Source organism: Macaca fascicularis, chromosome 3 (assembly GCF_037993035.2).
Source record: "Macaca fascicularis isolate 582-1 chromosome 3, T2T-MFA8v1.1".
In the NCBI taxonomy this organism is placed as follows: domain Eukaryota; kingdom Metazoa; phylum Chordata; class Mammalia; order Primates; family Cercopithecidae; genus Macaca; species Macaca fascicularis.
In genome coordinates, this window is record NC_088377.1 from 49,958,384 (window position 1) to 49,978,537 (window position 20,154).

The following is a 20,154-nucleotide window of genomic DNA, read 5'->3' on the forward strand; positions in this document are numbered from 1 at the left end:
CAACAACAAAAAAGTGAAAAATGAACACTTTTGTGGAAAAGTGTAAACAGTCTGCTCCCATTTCTATTAGCTAACACACCCGTGTGCACACGCAGCTTTCGGTCGAGACTGGAACGGGAGGGCGGGGCCTTCCCAGGAATGAGGGGGCGGGGCCGAACCGGACCCTCCAGGGAACGCCCTTGCGTAACTCGCGCACTTGGGACCCGTTCCCGCCCAGGACCACAGGCTCAAGATGGCCGGGTAGATGCAGCCTGCACGCGCCTCTCCTCCGAAGGGAACCGAAGGAGCCGGTAACTTTTCACACTTGCAGCAGATCCGCTGAGAGAACGCGGGATTCAGTCGAGAACCCACGGGGAGCTCGAGGAGCGGAGCAGAGGCACCCAGGCAGCCTTTGCAGAGAAATCGGATAGGCGGGGACGGCCTGTAGCTCCCGCGCGCGGGGAAAGGGTGAGTGAGAGACCACGGCGTTCCGTAGTCCCCACACGGACTTCCGCAGCCACCTGACCCTCGCGGGCCTCCAGAATAGGGGGCAGCGGCGGAGAGATTCCCCAGCGGCGTTGCAGGGGCCCACGTGGAGCCCATGGGCTTCCCTGCCCTGAGCAGCTGCAGCCTCCGCCACCCGGAGTCCAGCCCCGAGGGCAGCTCCTGCCTTGCCTGCGGTAACCGCCGCAGCCAGCTGAGGGCCAGGGAGGGAGAGGGAGGCCGGGCGGTCTCAGGAGTCCCAAAGGATAACCCGCTGCTGCACGCGGGACCCAGACGCGAGCCAACTGCGCGCCCGCCCTTCCTCACCTGAGCTTTCCGCCCGCAGCCTGGGGACCAGTCCTTCCCTGTCTTGTCACAGCCAGAGCCCAAACCCCGGGGGCCTGAGGACAGTCCGCTGGCGGCTCCGTCCCCTGAGGATCTTGAGCACACGGGCCAGGGGCCTGAGGATTGGGGGCTGTTCTGCCCCTTCCGCCACCGGTGGTGCCTGACCACTCCTCCCCGGGGTGTGGGGTCTGGGGCCCAGCCTGTGGGATACCACCACAGGCCACCTGCCGGCCAGGGAAGTCACCTGCCCGCCCAACCCATGGCAACCACCTCCAACACCAGCAGAGACGGCCTGGGTTCTGGTGGGTTGCCCCCCAACTGCCTTCACCCACATCACACCCGCTGGTCTGGGGCCTGGGATCAGCTACTAGCTTAGCTGGGGCTGCCACTACCAGGATTCGAGCAGGGCACCTAGAGGACCCCAAATTGCTCCCCTGAACCCATTAACGCCACAGCCAGCCTACACCGCTCCTGGGTTTAAGAATGAGGCAAGCTCAGCCCACCACTGGGGCTCAAAGACTGGCCCACCTTAGCCTCCTAGTCCCCAGCAACCACACCCTCCACTAATAACCACCCAAGAAATCATACAGCGCCCACAATACTACCCCAAATCAAAGCCAAAATGCCCCACCTAACCAACACCATATCTACATTTTCAGGAAGAAGTCCTCCCCTACAAAGTGAGTTCACAAACTTGGAAGAAGCAATTTACACAGGATGCGCAGATTTCAACAGAAGGACACGGGAAACGTGAAAAAGCAAGGAAGTGGGATGCCTCCAGAGGAACCCAGTAATTCTCCAGCAACAGATCCCCATACAAAAGAAATTCAAGAAATGTCATATAGAGAATTGTGGAAACTGATTTTAACCAAGATTAGGGGGATTCAAGAGACTTCTGAAAAAGAAAGTAGGGAAACGTCAGTAGCAATTCTAGATATGCTTGAGGTATTTACCAACCAGTTACAGAGTTTACCAGAGCACGTGGCAAATGTGGAACTGAAGAAATCACTGGATGAAATACAAAGTACACTCAAAAGCTTCAATGGTAGACTAGATCAAGCAGAAGAAAAACTCTCAAAACTTAAAATCTGAAGCCTTTTTCTCAATTCAAAGATTTAAAGGGTTGTACTCTGGCCATTCATGTGAACAAAATCTGCTGGGTTAATTGTTATACTGGGGTCTTGGATAATCATTAAAGGTGAAATGAAAATAATTTCTTTTTGAGGTGGTCAATTTTGCAAGACGGATTCTTGTTAGGCAGCAGTCATGGAAAGATGATTTAGTTCAGTTGACATTAATAGTACTCTTGGTAATCCAACAGGTGAATGTGGTTCAAACTAAATTGCCAGGGAATTGTCGTGGTCTACTAGAAAAGCCACTCTCTCCAATAGACTGCTCACACAGCTACATGTCAGCCCTCCTCACTGTGAAAGTGACAGACACCCTAGCATTTTTATTCTTCCTTAGGTGCCTCAACTTTTTCTCCCACTCTCAGCTGTAAAGAGCTATATCTACCATTTGATCTACTTAGTGTATTTTCTTGTTGGCTATGTTAAAAAATTACAAACATAGCAATTATGAATTAAAAATAACTCCATGGCCAGGCACGGTGGCTCATGCCTGTAATCCTAGCACTTTGGGAGGCTGAGGCGGGTGGATCACAAGGTCAGGAGTTCAAGACCAGCCTGGCCAAGATGGTGAAACCTTGTCTCTATTAAAAATACAAAAATTAGCTGGGCGCAGTGGTAGGTGCATGTAATCCCAGCTGCTCGGAAGGCGAGGCTGAGGGAGGAGAATTGCTTGAACCTGGAGGGTAGAGGTTGCAGTGAGACTCTGTCTCAAAAAAACAAAACAAAAACTCTTAAGATGATTAAAACAAACTTCTACAATAAACCATAAACTCACCATATATAGTGATTCTGTACATTAAATCTTTAGAACATGTTTACCAATTTCGTGTTAAGAAAAATTTTTTAGAAGTTGTGTATGGGCTGGGCACAATGACTCATGCCTGTAATCCCACCACTTTGGGAGGCTGAGATGGGTGGACCACTCAAGGTTAGGAGTTTGACATCAGCCGGGGCAACATGGCAAAACCTCATCTCTACAAAAAATACAAAAATTAGGCATGCACTAATTAGTGGGATGGACTATTACTGGTGCGTGTATCTCTAGTCCCAACTACTCAGAGGCTGAGGTGGCAAGATCAGTGGAGCCCAGGAGGTTGAGGCTGCTGTGAGCTGTGGTCATGCCACTGCACTCCAGCTGGGATGACAGAGTGACACCGTGTCTCAAAAAAAAAAAAATTATGTCTGTACTCCACTTTTCAACTGGATATAGTGTCCATAATCAAGGTCATCTAAATACAATGTTTTGCAGAGATTTTTTTTTTTTTAGACAGAGTCTTGCACTGTTGCTGGGGCTGGAGTGCAATAGTGCAATCTTGGCTCACTGAAACTTCTGTCTCCTGGGTTGAAGCGATTCTCCTGCCTCAGCTTCCTGAGTAGCTGGGATTACAGGTGCTCACCACCACGCCTAATTTTTTGTATTTTTAGTAGAGTCGGGGTTTCACTATGTTGGCCAGGCTGGTCTCGAACTCCTGACCTTGTGATTCACCTGCCTTGGCCTCCCAAAGTGCTGGGATTACAGGCGTGAGCCACCGTGCTTGGCACTTTGTTTTTTTGAGATGGAGTTCTGCTCTTGTTGCCCAGGCTGGAGTGCAATGTCACGATCTCAGCTTACTGCAACCTCCGCCTCCTGGGTTCAAGTGATTCTCCTGCCCTAGCCTCCCAGGTAGCTGGGATTACAGGCACGCTATCACTCCCAGCTAAATTTTGTATTTTTAGTAGAGATGGCGCTTCACCATGTTGGACAGGCTGGTCTTGAACTCCTGACCTCAGAATTTCCATCCGTCTCAGATTCCCAAAGTGTTTGGATTACAGGTGTGAGCCACCGCATCCGGCCTTTTGGAGAAATTAAATGCTTTTAACCTTCCAAAGTATCCTGGGTGAACTGTACACCCATGCTGCTAGCAGTGTATACGCTAGAGCCAAAAGGTGAAAAAACCGAAATGTCCATCAACAAATGAATGGATAAATAAAATGTGTAGGATAGAATATTATACCACCTTAAAAAGGAAGGAGATTCTGATACATGCTACAAGGCAGGTGAGCCCTGAGATCATTAAGCTCTAGGAAATAAGCAATTCTTATGCCTCAGCCACTCGAGTAGTTAGTATGACAAAAAGACAAAAACTAGTGTAGGATTCCACTTATATAAGGGACTTAGAGGAGGCAAAGTCATAGAGACAGAAAGCAGAATGGTGGTTGTCAAGGGCTGGGGAAGGAGGAATGGGGAGTTAAGTGGGTACAGTTTGAATTAGGGATGATAGAGGGTTCTGGGGATGGACGGTGGTGATGGCTGTACAACAATGTGAGTGTATTGAATGCTACTGAACCATATACTTCCAAATGGCTAGAATGGTAAACTTTGTTATGTATAGTTTATAGATAGTTATGTAACAGGATAACGAAACAGCGTCGTTAAAAACAGAGTAACTTAAAATTTGAAAACATCCCCAGTGACCAGGTAAATCTTTTAGGCTTATAATGAAAATAGCAATGCATTTCTTATTGTAACTACTTTAAAAATAGTTTTTAAACTATTTTTAGTTTAAAATAAACTAAATCTGCCACATTCTTTTTCTAGTCTGCCACAGTCTTGATTTCCCAATCATATTTTTTCTTTTTTCTTTTTCTTTGTTTTTTGGAGACAGAGTCTTGCTCTGCTGCCCAGGCTGGAGTGCAGTGGCGCAATCTCGGCTCACTGCAACCTCCACCTCCTGGGTTCAAGCAATTCTCTGGCCTCGGCCTCCTGAGTAGCTGGGATTACAGGCACCTGCCACCATGCCCGGCTAATTTTTGTACTTTTAGTAGAGACAGGGTTTCACCATGTTGGCCAGGCTGATCTGGAACTCCTGACCTAAAGTAATACACCTGCCTCTGCCTCTCAAAGTGCTGGGATTACAGGTGTGAGCCAATGCACTCAGCCTTTTTTTTTCTTTTTTTGTTTGAGACAGTCTCACTCTGTTGCCCAGGCTGGAGTACCGTGGCACAATCTTGGCTGACTACAACCTCTGCTTCCCAGGCTCAAGCAATTCTTATGCCTCAGCCACCTAAGTACTGGTATTACAGGTGTGTGCCAACACGCCTGGCACATTTTTGTACTTTTAGTAGAGATGGGGTTTCGCCATGTTGGCCAGGCTGGTCTCGAACTCCTGGTTTCTAGCAGTTCTCCCATCTCGGCCTCCCAAAGTGTTGGGATTACAGCCGTGACCCGCTGCAACTGGCCAGGCACTTCAATTTTTTTTTTTTTTTCTCTTCTTGGAGACAGAGTCTTGCTCTGTCACCGGGCTGGAGTGCAGTGGTGCAATCTCAGCTCACTGCAATCACTACCTCCCAGGTTCAAGCAATTCTCCTGCCTCCGCCTCCTGAGTAGCTGGGACTACAGGCACGCCCCACCACGCCCAGCTAATTTTTGTATTTTTAGTAGAGATGGGGTTTCACCATGTTGGCCAGGATGGTCTCTATCTCTTGACCTTGTGATCTGCCTGCCTCGGCCTCCCAAAGTGCTGGGATTACAGGTGTGAGCCACCACGCCCAGCCAGGCACTTCACATTTTATGTCACTCTGTATGTCTGCAAATAACTGAGAAAGTGCCACAGTATTGATTTGGGGGTTACAAACATATTTTAGTGAATTCTCAAATACAAAATCTATGAATAACGATCAAGTATACCTTCATTTGGCATGTTAAGTACCCCAGGTTCCCACATTATCTGAGGGAGGGCAGCATATGAAACTTATTTAGACCTCTTTTTAAACATTTCATGTAATTTAATCTATTTGAGACATGGTGTCTGTCACCCAGGCTGGAGTATAGTGGTGCGATCTTAGCTCAGTGCAACCTCTGCCTCCCAGGCTCAAGCAATTCTTATGCTTCAGCCACCGGAGTAGTTAGTATTACAGGCATGTGCCAACACACCCTGTGAATTTTTATATTTTTAGTAGAGATAGGGTTTTGCCATGTTGGCCAGGCTGGTCTTGAACTCCTGGCTTCAAGTGATCCGCCTGCCTTGGCCTCCCAAAGTGCTGAGATTACAAGTGTGAGCCACTGAGCCCCACCTAGAACTCTTACAGAGAATGAAGAATGCGTTTTGATTTTCTTTTTTGCATATCCAAGACATGGCACTCAAGTTTCTGAATTGGCCTTACTATTAGGTTGGTGCAAAAGTAATTGTGGCTTTTGCCATTAAAAATTAAAAATGGCAAAAACCGCGATTAGTTTTGCACCAACCTAATATTTAGGAAAATGGAATGAGTTCCGCGAGGGTGGGGATTTGTGTCTTTTTCATGCATGCTGTCTGCAGTCAGCAGCTAGGACAGTGGTGCACACACAGCAGGTGCTCAACCCGTCGGTGTTTGTTGGGTAAATCAAGGAATGAAAATTACATTCAAGCCAATACACATGATTAAACTACTGTTGTATCATTGGGCTGCAACGGTTACAATTCCACAAACTATGTAACTGGACATATGTGAAGGTGGTAAATCCCTCCATTTTATAGGTCTTTGGGAAGTTCTGGGGCCAGGAAATCTGAATTCGATGATAGGACTTTCTAAACTGAACTCAGGACAGAGCATAGATGGTCTGAGTGAATGCCCTGCGTGACAGGTGCCTTCCTGCAGGTAGGAACACTTCCTCTGCAGTCACAGGGAGAAGAAAACATCAGGAGCTGGATGTGATTTCACATCTGCACCAAGAAACATGCTGATTTCACTGGGGAGGTGGCAGTCCCAGGTGAAGGCTGGCTAGGTCATAATTGACATCTCCTCCCTGTCTCTGCTCTCAGACATGGAGTTGATGATGCTTTTTAAATACTTTATGAATTCCATCCGGATCTCCTCAGGGTCATCTTCCAGGTTCGAGTGCACCAGCTTCAGCTTGTTCAAGGGTGGCGCTTGAAAATGAAGATAAGGTTAATTAGTCAAGGAGTTTCAATGAGGGGCCCTTTCTAGCTCCCAATGAAACTTCTAGAAGAAATTTAACTTTCTGAAGTTCACAAATCAAGTTGTCTTCCTTGACACCAGAGAACAGAGAAAGGGTTTGCTATATTGCCACCTGGCAACAGGATGAAAACCTTACAAACCACTTTCCAGGTCTTCTGTTCTTATAGATTCTCTATTATTCTCATTTTGTTTCTGAGTATTTTCTGACTTCTTTTTCAGGATTACTGTGTCACCCTTGGGATGTGTGTTATGTGAATTGGAGGTTTTTCTCCAGAAAAGTTCTTTCAGAAAGAGTGCCACCCCAGTCATATCCAAGAATAGTGACAAGCAGGATTTTCCCACTCTGTATTCTGGTTTTTTTTTTTTTTTTGAGACAGAGTTTCACTCTTGTTGTCCAGGGTGGAGTGGAGTGCAATGGCACAATCTCAGCTCACTGCAACCTCCACCTCCCAGGTACAAGTGATTCTACTGCCTCAGTCTCCTGAGTAGCTGGGATTACAGGCGTGCACCACCACCCCCAGCTAATTTTTGTATTTTTAGTAGAGATGGGGTTTCACCATGTTGGCCAGGCTGGTCTAGAACTCCTGACCTCAAGAGATCCGCCCGCCTCGGCCTCCCAAAGTGTTGGGATTATAGGCATGAGCCACTGCGCCTGGCCTTTCATTTATTTATTTATTTTTTGAGATGGTGTCTCATCCTGTCACCCAAGCTGGAGTGCAGCGGTGAGATCACTGCAACCTCTGCCTCCCGGGCTCAAGGAATTCTCCTGCCTTAGCCCCTGAGTAGCTGGGACTACCGGCGCCTGTCATCATGCCTGGCTAATTTTTGTATTTTTAGTAGAGACAGGGTGGACTCACATGGAGCGGGCAACAATTGCCTAGGGTACAGAAGGTGCTCAGTAACTGGACAGAGCTGCTGGTTTGTAGGACGTGGGGCAATATGTAGGTGTCCAAAACATTCAAGACAAAAGAGGAAGAGAAATTCCAGTTTCCTTACACAAAGACAGGCTTCCTTTATCATCTCCAGAGCCTGGTTTGTGGTGTGCAATTAGCATACACTGTGTGTCCTGTAAGGACTGCTGTTGGACAAAGCAGGAATACCACATCTCCATTTCCTTCCGGTGGCTTGGGATGTCAGCATTGAAGACGATCACCACTCCATGAGCATCCTTCATCAGGGCTGGCCAGCAGGACTCAAACCTGGGAGGAAGAAAAGGAACAAGAGGGAAAGTCAGGTCATTCTGGTTTCTAACTGTGGACTTTAAAAAGAATATCTTGGCCGGGCGCGGTGGCTCACGCCTGTAATCCCAGCACTTTGGGAGGCCGAGGCGGGCGGATCACAAGTTCAGGAGATCGAGACCACGGTGAAACCCCGTCTCTACTAAAAATACAAAAAATTAGCCGGGCGCGGTTGTGGGCGCCTGTAGTCCCAGCTACTCGGGAGGCTGAGGCAGGAGAATGGCGTGAACCCGGGAGGCGGAGCTTGCAGTGAGCCGAGATCGCGCCACTGCACTCCAGCCTGGGCAGAGCGAGACTCCGTCTCAAAAAAAAAAAAAAAAAAAAAAAAAAAAAAAAAAGAATATCTTAGTATTAAAAGTTGGTCTATAACAGCCTGGGCGTGGTGGCTCACTCCTGTAAGCCCAGCACTTTGGGAGGCTGAGGCGGGTGGGTCACGATGTCAGGAGATCGAGACCATCCTGGCTAACACGGTGAAACTCCATCCCTACTAAAAATACAAAAAAGTTAGCCGAGCATGGTGGTGGGCTCTTGTAGTCCCAGCTACTCGGGAGCCTGAGGCAGGAGAATGGCATGAACCCGGGAGGCGGAGCTTGCAGCAAGCTGAGTTTGCACTACTGCACTCCAGCCTGGGTGACACAGCGAGACTCCATCCCAAAACAACAACAACAACAACAAAAAAGAAACAGTTGGTTGATGACTTTTTTTTTTTTTTTTTTAAGAGACAGGGTCTTGCTCTACTTTTTGTTGCCAACAGCAACAAAAGTAGGAGGTGGGTGATGGCTGGGCAGTCTTTTAAAATTGTGCAGTTGTGAGATCATAGCTCACTGCAGCCTCCAACGTGGGCCCGAGCGATCCTTCCGCCTCAGCCTCCTGAGTAGCTAGGACTACAGGTGTGCACCACATCAGGCCAATTTTAGTTTTTTTAAAGGTTGATGATTTCTTCATTTAAAAAAAATTGTTATTATTTTTTGAGGTAAGAGTCTGGCTCTGTTGCCCAAGCTGGAGTGCAGTAGCAACGTCTACCTCCCAGGTTCAAGTGATTCTCCTGCCTCAGTCTCCTGATGTGGCTGGGATTATTGGTGCACACCACCATACTGGGCTAAGTTTTGTATTTTTAGTAGAGACGGGGTTTTGCTATGTTGGCCGGGCTGGTCTCAAACTCCTGAGCTCTGGTGATCTGCCTGCCTCGGCCTCCCAAAGCAGTGGATTACAGGCGTAAGCCATGGTGCCTGGCCCCTATTTTTTTTTTTAAAAGATGAGGTTTCATCATGTTGGGCAGGCTGGTCTTGAACTCCTGACCTTAGGTGATCTGCCTGCCTCGGCCTCCCAAAGTACTGGGATTACAGGCGTCAGTCACTGTGCCTGGCCAAGGTTGATGACTTCTAACTGCATCATAACCTAATCACTGAAGTGTATAAAGCAATGCATGTCAGCAAATAATTTATCAAGCTCCTCATATGTGCCAGGAAACATGCTAGGCCCAACTTCATGGTGCCTGATGGGCAGCTGATTTTTTTTGTTTGGTTTTGTTTTTTGAGACGGAGTCCAGCTCTGTCACCCAGGCTGGAGTACAATGGTGCGATCTCCGCTCACTGCAACCTCCGCCTCCGGGTTCAAGGAGTTCTCCTGCCTCAGCCTCCCAAGTAGCTGGGATTACATGTGGCCGCCACCACACCGGGCTAATTTTTCGTATTTTTAGTAGAGATGCAGTTTCACCATGTTGGCCAGGCTGCTCTTGAACTCTTCTCCTCAGATGGTCCACCCCCCTTGGCCTCCCAAAGTGCTGGAACTACAGGTGTGAGCCACCACCCCTGGCCTGGGCAGCTGATTTTTAAACCATTTGATGAAGTGACTTTCTTTAAAGGAAACATACTTAGCATCGCCACCACAGTCCCATAGCTCGAATTCACAGCCTGTGCCTTTGTTGTTGCTGGTAACGTGCGGGTTCTCAAATTCCAGGATCCTAAAAGGAAAAAGAAGAGCAGTAGGCTGGGTGCGGTGGCTCATGCCTGTAATCTCAGCACTCTGAGAGGCTGAGGCAGGCAGATCACTTGAGGTTAGGAGTTCGAGACCAGCCTGGACAACATGGTGAAACCCTCGCTATGCTAAAAATAAAAGAATTAGCCGGGCATGATGGTGGGCACCTGTAATCCCAGCTATTGGGGAGGCTGAGGCAGGAGAATCGCTTGAACCTGGGAGGTGGAGGTTGCAGTGAGCCGAGATTGTGCCACTGCACTCCAGCCTGGGAGACAGGACGAAGAAGAAGAGCAGCAGTAGCACCAATAATGAAGCTGCATTACACTTTTGGAATGCCAACAGCAACAAAAGTAGGAGGTGGGTGATGGCTGGGCAGTCTTTTTAGATTGTTTTATTATTAAATTTTTTTTTTGAGACAGGGTCTCACTCTGTCACCCAGGCTGGAGTGCAGTGGCACGATCATAGCTCACTGCAGCCTCCAACTCCTGGCCTTAAGCAATCCTGCTGCTTCAGCCTACTGTGTAGCTGAGACTACAGACACATGCCAACTTACCTGGCTAATGTTTTATTTTTAGTTGAGATGGGGTCTCCCTATATTGCCCAGGGCTCAGGCGATCCTCCCACTTTGACCTCCGAGAGCGCTGGGATTAGAGGCATGAGCCTCCCTGCCCAGCCAGTTGGGCACTCTTGTGGACACATATTTGTCAGGGCTCACCTCACTCCTTGGGTTGGGCTGTATTCAGTGATGTCAGAAGATTCTGTCAGAAAGTTGGCCAAAACAGTTTTTCCACTCTGTGAAAATGAGTGCAAATAAAGGTCTTTGTTGAAAGGCAGAAAAGGAAACCGAAAAAATCACCCCAAGAGGTGGCCTGGAAGCTGGTGCGGTGCAGTATAGGTCATCGGCACCCTGAGATCACTGGGGTGGTTATGACCACACTGTCTTGCTCTAGTGCAGTGGGCACAGCCTGGTCTGGGGCCCAGGGAGCATGGGATTAAGTTCTTTTTTTTTTTTGAGACAGATTTTCACTCTTGTTGCCCAGGCTGTGATCTGGGCTCACTGAAACCCCCGGGTTCAAATGATTCTCCTGCCTCAGCCTCCCAAGTATTTGGGATTACAGGCGCCCACCACCACACCCAGCTAACTTTTGTATTTATTAGTTGGGCTGGTCTCGAACTCCTGATCTCAGGTGATCCACCCGCCTGGGCCTCCCAGAGTGCTGGGTTTACAGGGATGAGAAACTGCGCCTGGCCAAGGAGTTCTTTTAGGTCACAGAGAGGATCAAAGTCAGCCTGGGGACTCATGGCTAGCTGTCTTATAATCTCACATGGAGCAGTTTGTCCATCTGGATTATATGAGTAATACACATTGCTTTTTTTTTTTTTTTTTGAGACAAGGTATTGCTCTGTTGCCCAGGCTGGAGTGCAGCAACATGATCACAGCTCACTGCAGCCTTGATCTGTAGGGCTCCAGTGATCCTCTCGCCTCAGCCTCCTGAGTAGCTGGGACTACAGATGTGCACCACCATGCCCAGCTAATTTTTGTATTGTTTGTAGAGATGGGGTTTCCCTATGTTGCCCAGGCTGGTCTCGCATGCCTGGGCTCAAGTGATCTCCCCACCTCAGCCTCCCAAAGTGCTGGCAGGTATTAGCCACTGCGCCTGGCCTAAGACTTCTATCAGTTTTATTTATTTTTTTAGATGTAGTTTCGCTCTTGTTGCCCAGGCTGGAGTGCAATGGCGCGATCTTGGCTTACTGCAACCCCGCCTCCGGATTCAAGTGATTCTCCTGCCTCAGACTCACGAGTAGCTGGGATTACAGGCATGCGCCACCATGCCCAGCTAATTTTTGTATTTTTAGTACAGATGGGGTTTCACCATGTTAGTCAGGCTGGTCTCGAACTCCTGACCTCAGGTGATCCACCTGCTTTGGCCTCCCAAAGTGCTGGGATTACAGGCGTGAGCCACCGTGCCTGGCCAGTTTTTTGTTTTTGTTTTGTTTTGTTTTTTAACGCATTTAGCTTTAGTTCATCTGAGCTTTATTTCTGTGGATGATGTGAAGTTTACATGTAGATGTGATCTGATCCCCACTACCACACCCCCAACAAACACATTAATAGCCAGTGGTTCCAGGACCACATAGTAAAACGCCCAGGCCTCGAGCAGTGACTCACACCTGTAATCCCAGAACTTTGAGAGGCTGAGGCAGGAGGCCTTTTGAGCCCAAAAGTTGGAGACCAGCCTAGGTGCTAAGCAACATAGCAAGATCTTGTCTCTACAAATAATTAACAAATTAAGGCCAGGCGTGGTGGCTCATTCCTTTAATCCCAGCACTTTGGGAGGCCGAGGCGGGCGGATCACTTGAGGTCAGGTGTTAGAGACCAGCCTGGCCAACAAGGTGAAAACCCATCTCTACAAAAAATACAAAACTTAGCCAGGGGTGATGGTGTGGGCCTGTAATATCAGCTACTCAGGAGGCTGAGGCAGGAGAATCGCTTGAAACCGGGAGGCGGAGTTTGCAGTGAGCCAAGATCATGCCACTGCACTCCAGCCTGGGTGACAGGGCGAGACTAGTCGGGCGTGGTGGTGCACGCCTGTAGTCCCAGGTACTCAGGAGGCTGAGGCAGGAGGACTACTTGAGCCCAGGGAAGTCGAGGTTGCAGTGAGCTATGATCACACCACTGCCCTCCAGCCTGGACGACAGGGCGAGAACCTGTCTCAAACAAAAGTCCAGACCCACAGACGCATTCATCAGGTGGATCCCGGAGGCAAGAGAAAGAGTCACGAAATCTAGGCTGTGGTTCCAGTGACGCCACTCAGTACCTTGGGCCTTCGGGGCTCATTAACACCGGGCTCGCCTCCACTACCTCCTCCGGGCAGTGGTTGGAATCAAGGTCTGAAAGCACGGAGTTCGCGGAAAGGGCAGGGGCGCCAGCCGGGATGGGCGCGGTGGGCCCGGGTTCCCGCCTCCTGGAGCAAGCCACAGACCAGACGGGTGGGGACCTGCGCTCGCTCAGGCCCCGAGGCCTGCTCTCCGCTCCCTCTGCCGCGCCGGGCCGGGACTCACCTCGCAAGGCCCCACGAAGAGGATCTTGGCCTTCAGCATCGTTGTCCGCCGCGGCGTAGCAGGCCGGAGCCCACCGTAGCCGGCGCGTTAGGGCAGAGAGCTCCCGGGCCGCTTTCGTTTCCATGGCGACGGCGAGCGCCCCGCAGGGGCCGACGGGACTCGGCCACTTCCGGCGCGCGGGGCGGAAAGTGGGCGCGTCTGTGACTGGGTGGGGGTTGGAGAGAAGTCACAAAGCCCGGGCTGCAGACGCGGTTCTGCAGGGTTGGCCTCTATTTCTTTTAGAGACAGGGTTTCACTCTGTCGCTCAGGCTGGAGGGCGGTGGCGCGATCTCGGCTCACTGTAGCCTCCAACTTCTGGGCCCAAACGATCCTTCTGCCTCAGCCTCCCGAGTAGCTGGCGCTACAGGCACACGCCATCACGTCCGACTAATTTTTAAAATTTTTGTATTTGTAAGACCGGGTTTTGCTATGTTGCCCAGGCTGTTTTCGAACTCCTGGGCTGAAACGATCCTCCCACCTCCACCTCACCAAAATTCTGGGACTGCAGGCCCGTTCCATCAGTCTCGGTAGAGACGCGGAAAGCAAGACTCCAGGAGGGGGCGGAATGGCCGTTTCCAAATTGTTGTTTCTCCCAATAATCTCGAGAGCTCAGACAGGCCATACAAGTGCCAAGCTGGCCTTGAAACTAGGCCTTGACTCCTTTATCACTGTGGCATGATATCACTGTGGCTGTCCACTTGGGAGCCGATTTATCATAGCTGTGACCCAGCTTAAAAAAGCTCAGGTGAAAGTCTGGTTTCTGTAAAAGGATTCACCACTCACTATCATTCGTCTGACCTAGGTGAAACCAAAGAGATGATGGCTGGAATCCTTTAGTCAGTGCAGGTGTCTAGAAACATTGCTGCTAAATTCAGTCAGGTCAGTCTGAAAATACAGAGTCAAGTCAGAATTTCGGATAAGGCCATGATATTAAATGTCTCTGTGCCGAGAGTGCCGGTGCAAAATATTCTGGCCCACAAAGGGCTGACAAGACAAAAATTCCTGGTCAACCCACTATCAAATCTTTAACCTTCGGTAACATAGTTACATAGTCTTTGTATTGAAAAGAACTGCTTGGTCAACCTCCGTGGCCCAGGCCTGTAATCCCAGCACTTTGGGAGGCCGAGGCTGGTGGATCGCTTGAGGTCTGGAGTTCGAGACCAGCCTGGCCAACATGGTGAAAACTGTCTCTACTAAAAATACAAAAATTAGCCGGGTGTGGTGGCACGCACCTGTAATGCCAGCTACTCAGGAGGCTGAGGCAGGAGAATCACTTGAACCAGGGAGGCAGAGGTTGCAGTGAGCCAAGATGGCATCACTGTACTCCAGCTTGGGTGACAGAGCAAGACTCTGTCTCAAAATAAATAAATAAAAATAAATAACTGCTGAGTGAACAGTAAGGAAGAGTTCTTAATTTCAGCATGTCATTGTTGATGGATTAAATTAATATCTTTTTTTCTTTTTTTTTTTTTGAGACAGGGTCTTGCTGTGTTGCCCAGGCTGGAGTGCAGTGGTGTGATCTCAGTTCACTGCAACCTCCGCCTTCTGGTTTCAAGTGTTACTCCTGCCTCAGCCTCCCGAGTAGCTGAGATTACAGGTGCACGCTACCATGCCTGGCTAATTTTTGTATTTTTAGTAGAGACAGGGTTTTGCCATGTTGGCCAGGCTAGTCTCAAACTACTGACCTCATGATCTGCTTGCCTCGGCTTCCCAAAGTGCTGGGATTACAGACATGAGCCACTGTGCCCAGCCAGTCCTCATTTTATTTTATTATTTATTTATTTATTTATTTATTTTGAGACGGAGTCTCACGCTGTTGCCCAGGCTGGAGTGCAGTGGCGCGATCTCGGCTCACTGCAAGCTCCGCCTCCCGGGTTCCCGCCATTCTCCTGCCTCAGCCTCCTGAGTAGCTGGGACTACAGGCGCCCGCCACCGCGCCCGACTAATTTTTTGTATTTTTAGTAGAGACGGGGTTTCACTGTGGTCTCGATCTCCTGACCTTGTGATCCGCCCGCCTCGGCCTCCCAAAGTGCTGGGATTACAGGCTTGAGCCACCGCGCCCGGCCCAGTCCTCATTTTAAAAGGTATCCTTTTTTTTTTTTTTTTTGAGACAGGGTCTTGCTCTGTTGTCCAGGCTGGAGTGCAGTGGTGCGATCATAGCTCACTGCAGCCTTGACCTCCTGGCCTCAAGAGATCCTCCCACCTCAGCCTCCCAAGTAGCTGGGACTACAGGCACGTGCCCTACATCTGTTTGTTTTTTTTTAATTTTGTGTAGAGATGGGGTCTTGTCATGTTGCCCAGGCTAGTCTCGAACTCCTGACCTCAAGTGATCCTCCCCTCTCAGCCTCCCAAACTGCTGGGATTACAGGTGTGACCCACGATGCCTGGATTTGCTTTCCTGTTTTATACACTGGTTTACAATCTGGATTCACTTTGATGCTCAAATTGCCGTTGATATGGCCACTGGGAATGTTGTCAAGCTGGTTTCTGCATCTTTTTGAAATGTCTTTCTGTGAGCCATTCCTTTCTTTTTTGGCGCCCGTACATGTTCCCAGGGGGTTATTTTATTACTATTGCTTTATAATCACCATATACTATATACATTCTTTTTCTATGTATTAAAAAATTTAAAGATTCAAAAGTTCAAGGAAACGAAAAAGAAGTTGTTCCTTTTCACACCTGGGAAAATTGGGGAAAATTTTGCTCCTCCTATTTTTGGCATGAAACATACACTCTTAGGTCTCTGGCCCTGGCTTTGGGAGAACTGGTGCCAGGCACAGGGGTAGGTGCTGGGTTCTGGAGGTGGTTCTGCACAGTCCCTTTGCCCTGGTAGCTTCTAGGCCAGATGGGGAGAGCAGCCTGTGGAGTGCAGCTTGTCAAGTGTTTTCTCATGCACAGGCTTTCTTTTCCTTTTTTTTTTTTTTTTGAGATGGAGTCTCACTCTGTCGCCCAGGCTGGAGTGCAGTGGCATGATCTCGGCTCACTGCAACCTCTGCCTCCCAGGTTCAAGCGATTCTCCTGCCTCAGTTTCCTGAGTAGCTGGGATTACAGGTGTGTGCCACCACGCGCCACTAATTTTTGTATTTTTAGTAGAGACGGGGTTTCATGATGTTGGTCACGTTGGTCTCAAACCCCTGACCTCAAGTCCTGTCTGATCTGCCTGCCTCGGCCTCTGAAAGTGCTGGCATTACAGGCCTGAGCCACTGAGCCCAGCCCCATGTACAGTTTAATTTTCATTTGCAAATGGAGCTATTACAGTGAGGCAAAGTATGAGTATCCTAAATCGATATCAGGGAGGAGGCAGGAACCATGGGCTTTCAGCAGCTCCAGTTCTCCTTTCTTTTATTTTCTTCTTTTTCTTTTTTTTTTTGAGATGGAGTCTTGCACTGTCACCCAGGCTGGAGTGCAGTGGCGAGATCTCGGTTCACTGCAATGTCTACCTCCTCGGTTCAAGTGATTACCCTGCCTCAACCTCTTGAGTAGCTGGAATTACAGGCATGTACCATCATGTCCGGCTAAGTTTTGTATTTTTAGTAACAACAGGGCTTCACCATGTTGGCCAGGCTGGTGTCAAACTGCTGACCTCATGGGATCCGCCCGCCTCGGCCTCCCAAAGTGCTGGGATCACAGGCGTGAGCCGCTGCGCCTGGCCCAGTTCTCCTTTCTATTTATAAAGATGCCATTTGCCCTCTGTGCACAGTAATGGTTTTGCCTCTTGCCAGGTCCAGAGTCCAGGCTTCCTCACCTCGGTGTTTACCTCATTGCACTGGGTGGAAGTTTGTGTGCTACATTTCTTAACAACACATGCCTTCACTGAAGGGTATCTTTGGTGTTTGGGTCCACTGATCACAACTCTAAGCCTGGTACACCATAGATGCTCAATAGTGTTGGTTCTGGGCCAGTGCAGTGGCTCACGCATGGAATCCCAGCACTTTGGGAGACTGAGGTGGGAGGATCACTTGACACCAGGCGTTTGAAACCAGCCTGGGCAATAAGCAAGACCCTGTGTCCACACACATACACACACACACACACACACACACACACACACACACAATCAGCCAGGTATGGTGGAATGCCTGTAGTCCCAGCTACTGGGGAGGCTGAGGTGAGAGGATCACTTGAGCCTAGAAACTTGAGGCTGCAGTGAGCCATGATCGTGCCATTGCACTGTAGCCTCAGTGACAGAACGAGACCCTGACTCAAAAAAATAATATTAAGCCGGGAGCGGTGGCTCACATATGTAATACAGATGTGATTTTGGGAGGCTGAGGTGGGTGGATCACCTGAGGTCAGGAGTTGGAGACCAGCCTGGCCGATATTGTGAAACCCCTGTCTCTACTAAAAATACAAAAATTAGCCGGGCGTTTTGGTGGGAACCTGTAATCCCAGCTACCTGGGAGGCTAGGCAGGACATTTGCTTGAACCCAGGGGGCGGACGGAGGTCTCAGTGAGTGGAGATCATGCCACTGCACTGCAGCCTGGGTGACAAAGCGAGACTCTGTCTCAAAAAAAAAAAAAAAAAAAAAAAAAAAGGGCGTGCGTGGTGGCTCATGCCTGTAATCCCAGCACTTTGGGAGGCTGAGGCAGGCAGATCACCTGAGGTCAGGAGTTCGAGACCAGCCTGGTGCAACATGGTGAAACCCCATCTCTACTAAAAATACAAAATTAGTCAGATGTGGTGGTGCACGCCTGTAGTCCCAGCTACTCAGGAGGCTGAGGCAGGAGAATCGCTTGAACCTGGGAGGCAGAGGTTGCAGTGAGCTGTGATAGTGCCACTGCACTCCCACCTGGGCAACAGAGTGAGACTCCATCTCAAAAAAAAAAAAAAAAGATAAAAGATGTGTAAGTTTCATCTTCCCCTTCATAACACACACATAGAAACACATACATACTCATTTACTCTATAAATATTTAAGTTAATGAATGTTCCCTTAATCCTCCCAAGAGCCTTTAGTTTTTGGTCCAGGTGAGAGAAATAAAAAATATGAAATGCTTTACATTTCTTCAATATATGTGCTGTATACATTTGGGATGATTATTGTAAATTATTGAAATACTTTTGCTTTATGACTTTCATTTTAATTAGAAGAGGTTGACTTCAGACAGCTTAATACACAGCCTTTGATTGTAAAGTGAGCAATAGATCATTAGCGGGGGTGAGAACTGGGTGAACTCAGAGTCATTTTTCTCCTCCTTCTGTGTTTCAATGCAATAAAATCTTTCTCTTGCATAAAACCTAAAAAATAAGTTTGACATATTTCAAATCCCTTCTATAAATTGTTGAAAAGATTTAATATAACCCCCAGCCATAAAATCTTTAATTTGAGTTGACCCTCCATGGTCTCAATGATTACACATGCAGTTTTTATTACTAAAGAATAAATTGTGGGTTTCCTGTGACTCAAGGGAATCAAATGCCCTTCAATCACCTTCTGCAACGCGAGGATTTGAACCTTTTCCGTTCAACTCTTGAAGACGGGAATTTCACAAAATGGTTTGTAACCTGGAAATATTTTGCCCCCTATGAATGCTGTCATCTTTTTTTTTTTTTTAATTTAAAAAAAGGAATAAAGCTCTAGCCAGAGATGATGTCCAGCAAGTTTGGTTTAGGACAAATCGATGTAAAAATGACTTTTCATCAATTCCCATTAGAAAGCCTGAGCTATTCTTTCAATATAAAAAATATTTCCTAGCCAACTGAAGATAAAGCTTTTGGCAAAGCAGTGAAACAGGGATACGGCTGGACCAGCAGCCTGTAGCCTGCAGCCTGCATTTGGCCGTGTCCTGTAGAAGGGATTTTGGGAGGCAGTGTTGTGTCATGGAAAGAGTACCAATTTTGGAGTAAGACAATTTGAAATTAGGTGAGTGAGGCCGGGCGTGGTGGCTCACATCTGTAATCCTAGCACTTTGGGAGGCCAAGGTGGGCAGATGGCTTGAGGCCAAGAGTTCAAGACCAGCCTGGTTGCCGGGTGCAGTGACTCACGCCTGTAATCCCAGCACTTTGGGAAGCTGAGGCGGGCGGATCACGAGGTCAGGAGATCAAGACCATCCTGGCTAACACGGTGAAACCCCGTCTCTACTAAAAATACAAAAAATTAGCCAGGTGTGGTGGCGGGCGCCTGAGGCAGGAGAATGGCGTGAACCCAGGAGGTGGAGCTTGCAGTGAACCGAGATCGTGCTACTGCACTCCAGCCTGGGTGAGAGCGAGACTCTGTCTCAAAAAAAGAAAAAAAAAGGCCGGGCGCGGTGGCTCAAGCCTGTAATCCCAGCACTTTGGGAGGCCGAGGCGGGTGGATCACAAGGTCAGGAGATCGAGACCACAGTGAAACCCCGTCTCTACTAAAAATACAAAAAATTAGCCGGGCGCGGTGGCGGGCGCCTGTAGTCCTAGCTACTCAGGAGGCTGAGGCAGGAGAATGGCGTGAACCCAGGAGGCGGAGCTTGCAGTGAGCCGAGATCGCGCCACTGCACTCCAGCCTGGGCAACAGCGTGAGACTCCGTCTCAAAAAAAAAAAAAAAAAAGACCAGCCTGGCAAACATGGTGAAACCCTGTCTCTACTAAAAATGCAAAAGTTAGCCAAGTGTGGTGGCAGATGCCTGTAATCACAGCTACTCAGGAGGCTGAGGTGGGAGAATCACTTGAACCCAGAAGGTGGAGGTTGCAGTGAACCGAGATTGCACCATTGCACTCCAGCCAGCCTGGGCGACAAGAGCGAGACCCTGTCTCAAAAAAAAGAAAAAACAAGCAAACAAACAAACAAACAAACACCAAAACAAGCAAAAAACAAACCATACCTGAGACTGGGTAATTTATAAAGAAAAGAGGTTTAGACCAGGCACGGTGGCTCACACTTGTAATCCTAGCACTTTGGGAGGCCAAGGCTGGTGGGCAGATCACGAGGTCAGCAGTTTGAGACCAGCCTGTCCAACATGGTGAAATCCCGTCTCTACTAAAAATA

General features: G+C 48.8%; 1 protein-coding gene and 1 long non-coding RNA gene across 5 annotated transcripts; one reads left to right on the forward strand and one right to left on the reverse strand.

The window, feature by feature from the left end:
* Positions 1 to 215: 215 nt before the first annotated feature.
* LOC107129116 (uncharacterized) lies at positions 216 to 2,017 on the forward strand. Its single transcript, XR_001489225.4, has 2 exons — positions 216 to 447; positions 1,467 to 2,017. It is a non-coding gene; the product is annotated as an uncharacterized lncRNA (long non-coding RNA).
* A 4,315-nt stretch (positions 2,018 to 6,332) lies between these two features.
* IFT22 (intraflagellar transport 22) lies at positions 6,333 to 13,295 on the reverse strand. Of its 4 annotated transcripts, XM_045389611.2 has the most exons (5): positions 13,154 to 13,295; positions 10,806 to 10,882; positions 9,987 to 10,076; positions 7,872 to 8,074; positions 6,333 to 6,826 (listed from the first exon to the last, which is right to left on the reverse strand). In XM_045389611.2, exons 1-5 carry the CDS (start codon positions 13,190 to 13,192, stop codon positions 6,678 to 6,680), a joined length of 558 nt encoding a protein of 185 aa, XP_045245546.1. In that variant the 5' UTR covers positions 13,193 to 13,295; the 3' UTR covers positions 6,333 to 6,677. The 4 variants fall into 4 exon arrangements, with proteins under 4 accessions (XP_045245546.1, XP_005549359.1, XP_005549358.1 ...); XM_005549302.4 differs by lacking the exon at positions 10,806 to 10,882; XM_005549301.4 differs by lacking the exon at positions 9,987 to 10,076.
* Positions 13,296 to 20,154: the final 6,859 nt, after the last annotated feature.

Coding starts and splice junctions, on each gene's coding strand:
- IFT22 (XM_045389611.2), bottom strand. CDS start 13,192: ATGCTGAAGGCCAAGATCCTCTTCGTGGGGCCTTGCGAG. Junction 10,883..13,153: donor TCTTCGTGGGGCCTTGCGAG/GTGAGTCCCGGC, acceptor TCATTTTCACAG/AGTGGAAAAACTGTTTTGGC. Junction 10,077..10,805: donor AGCCCAACCCAAGGAGTGAG/GTGAGCCCTGAC, acceptor TTTTCCTTTTAG/GATCCTGGAATTTGAGAACC.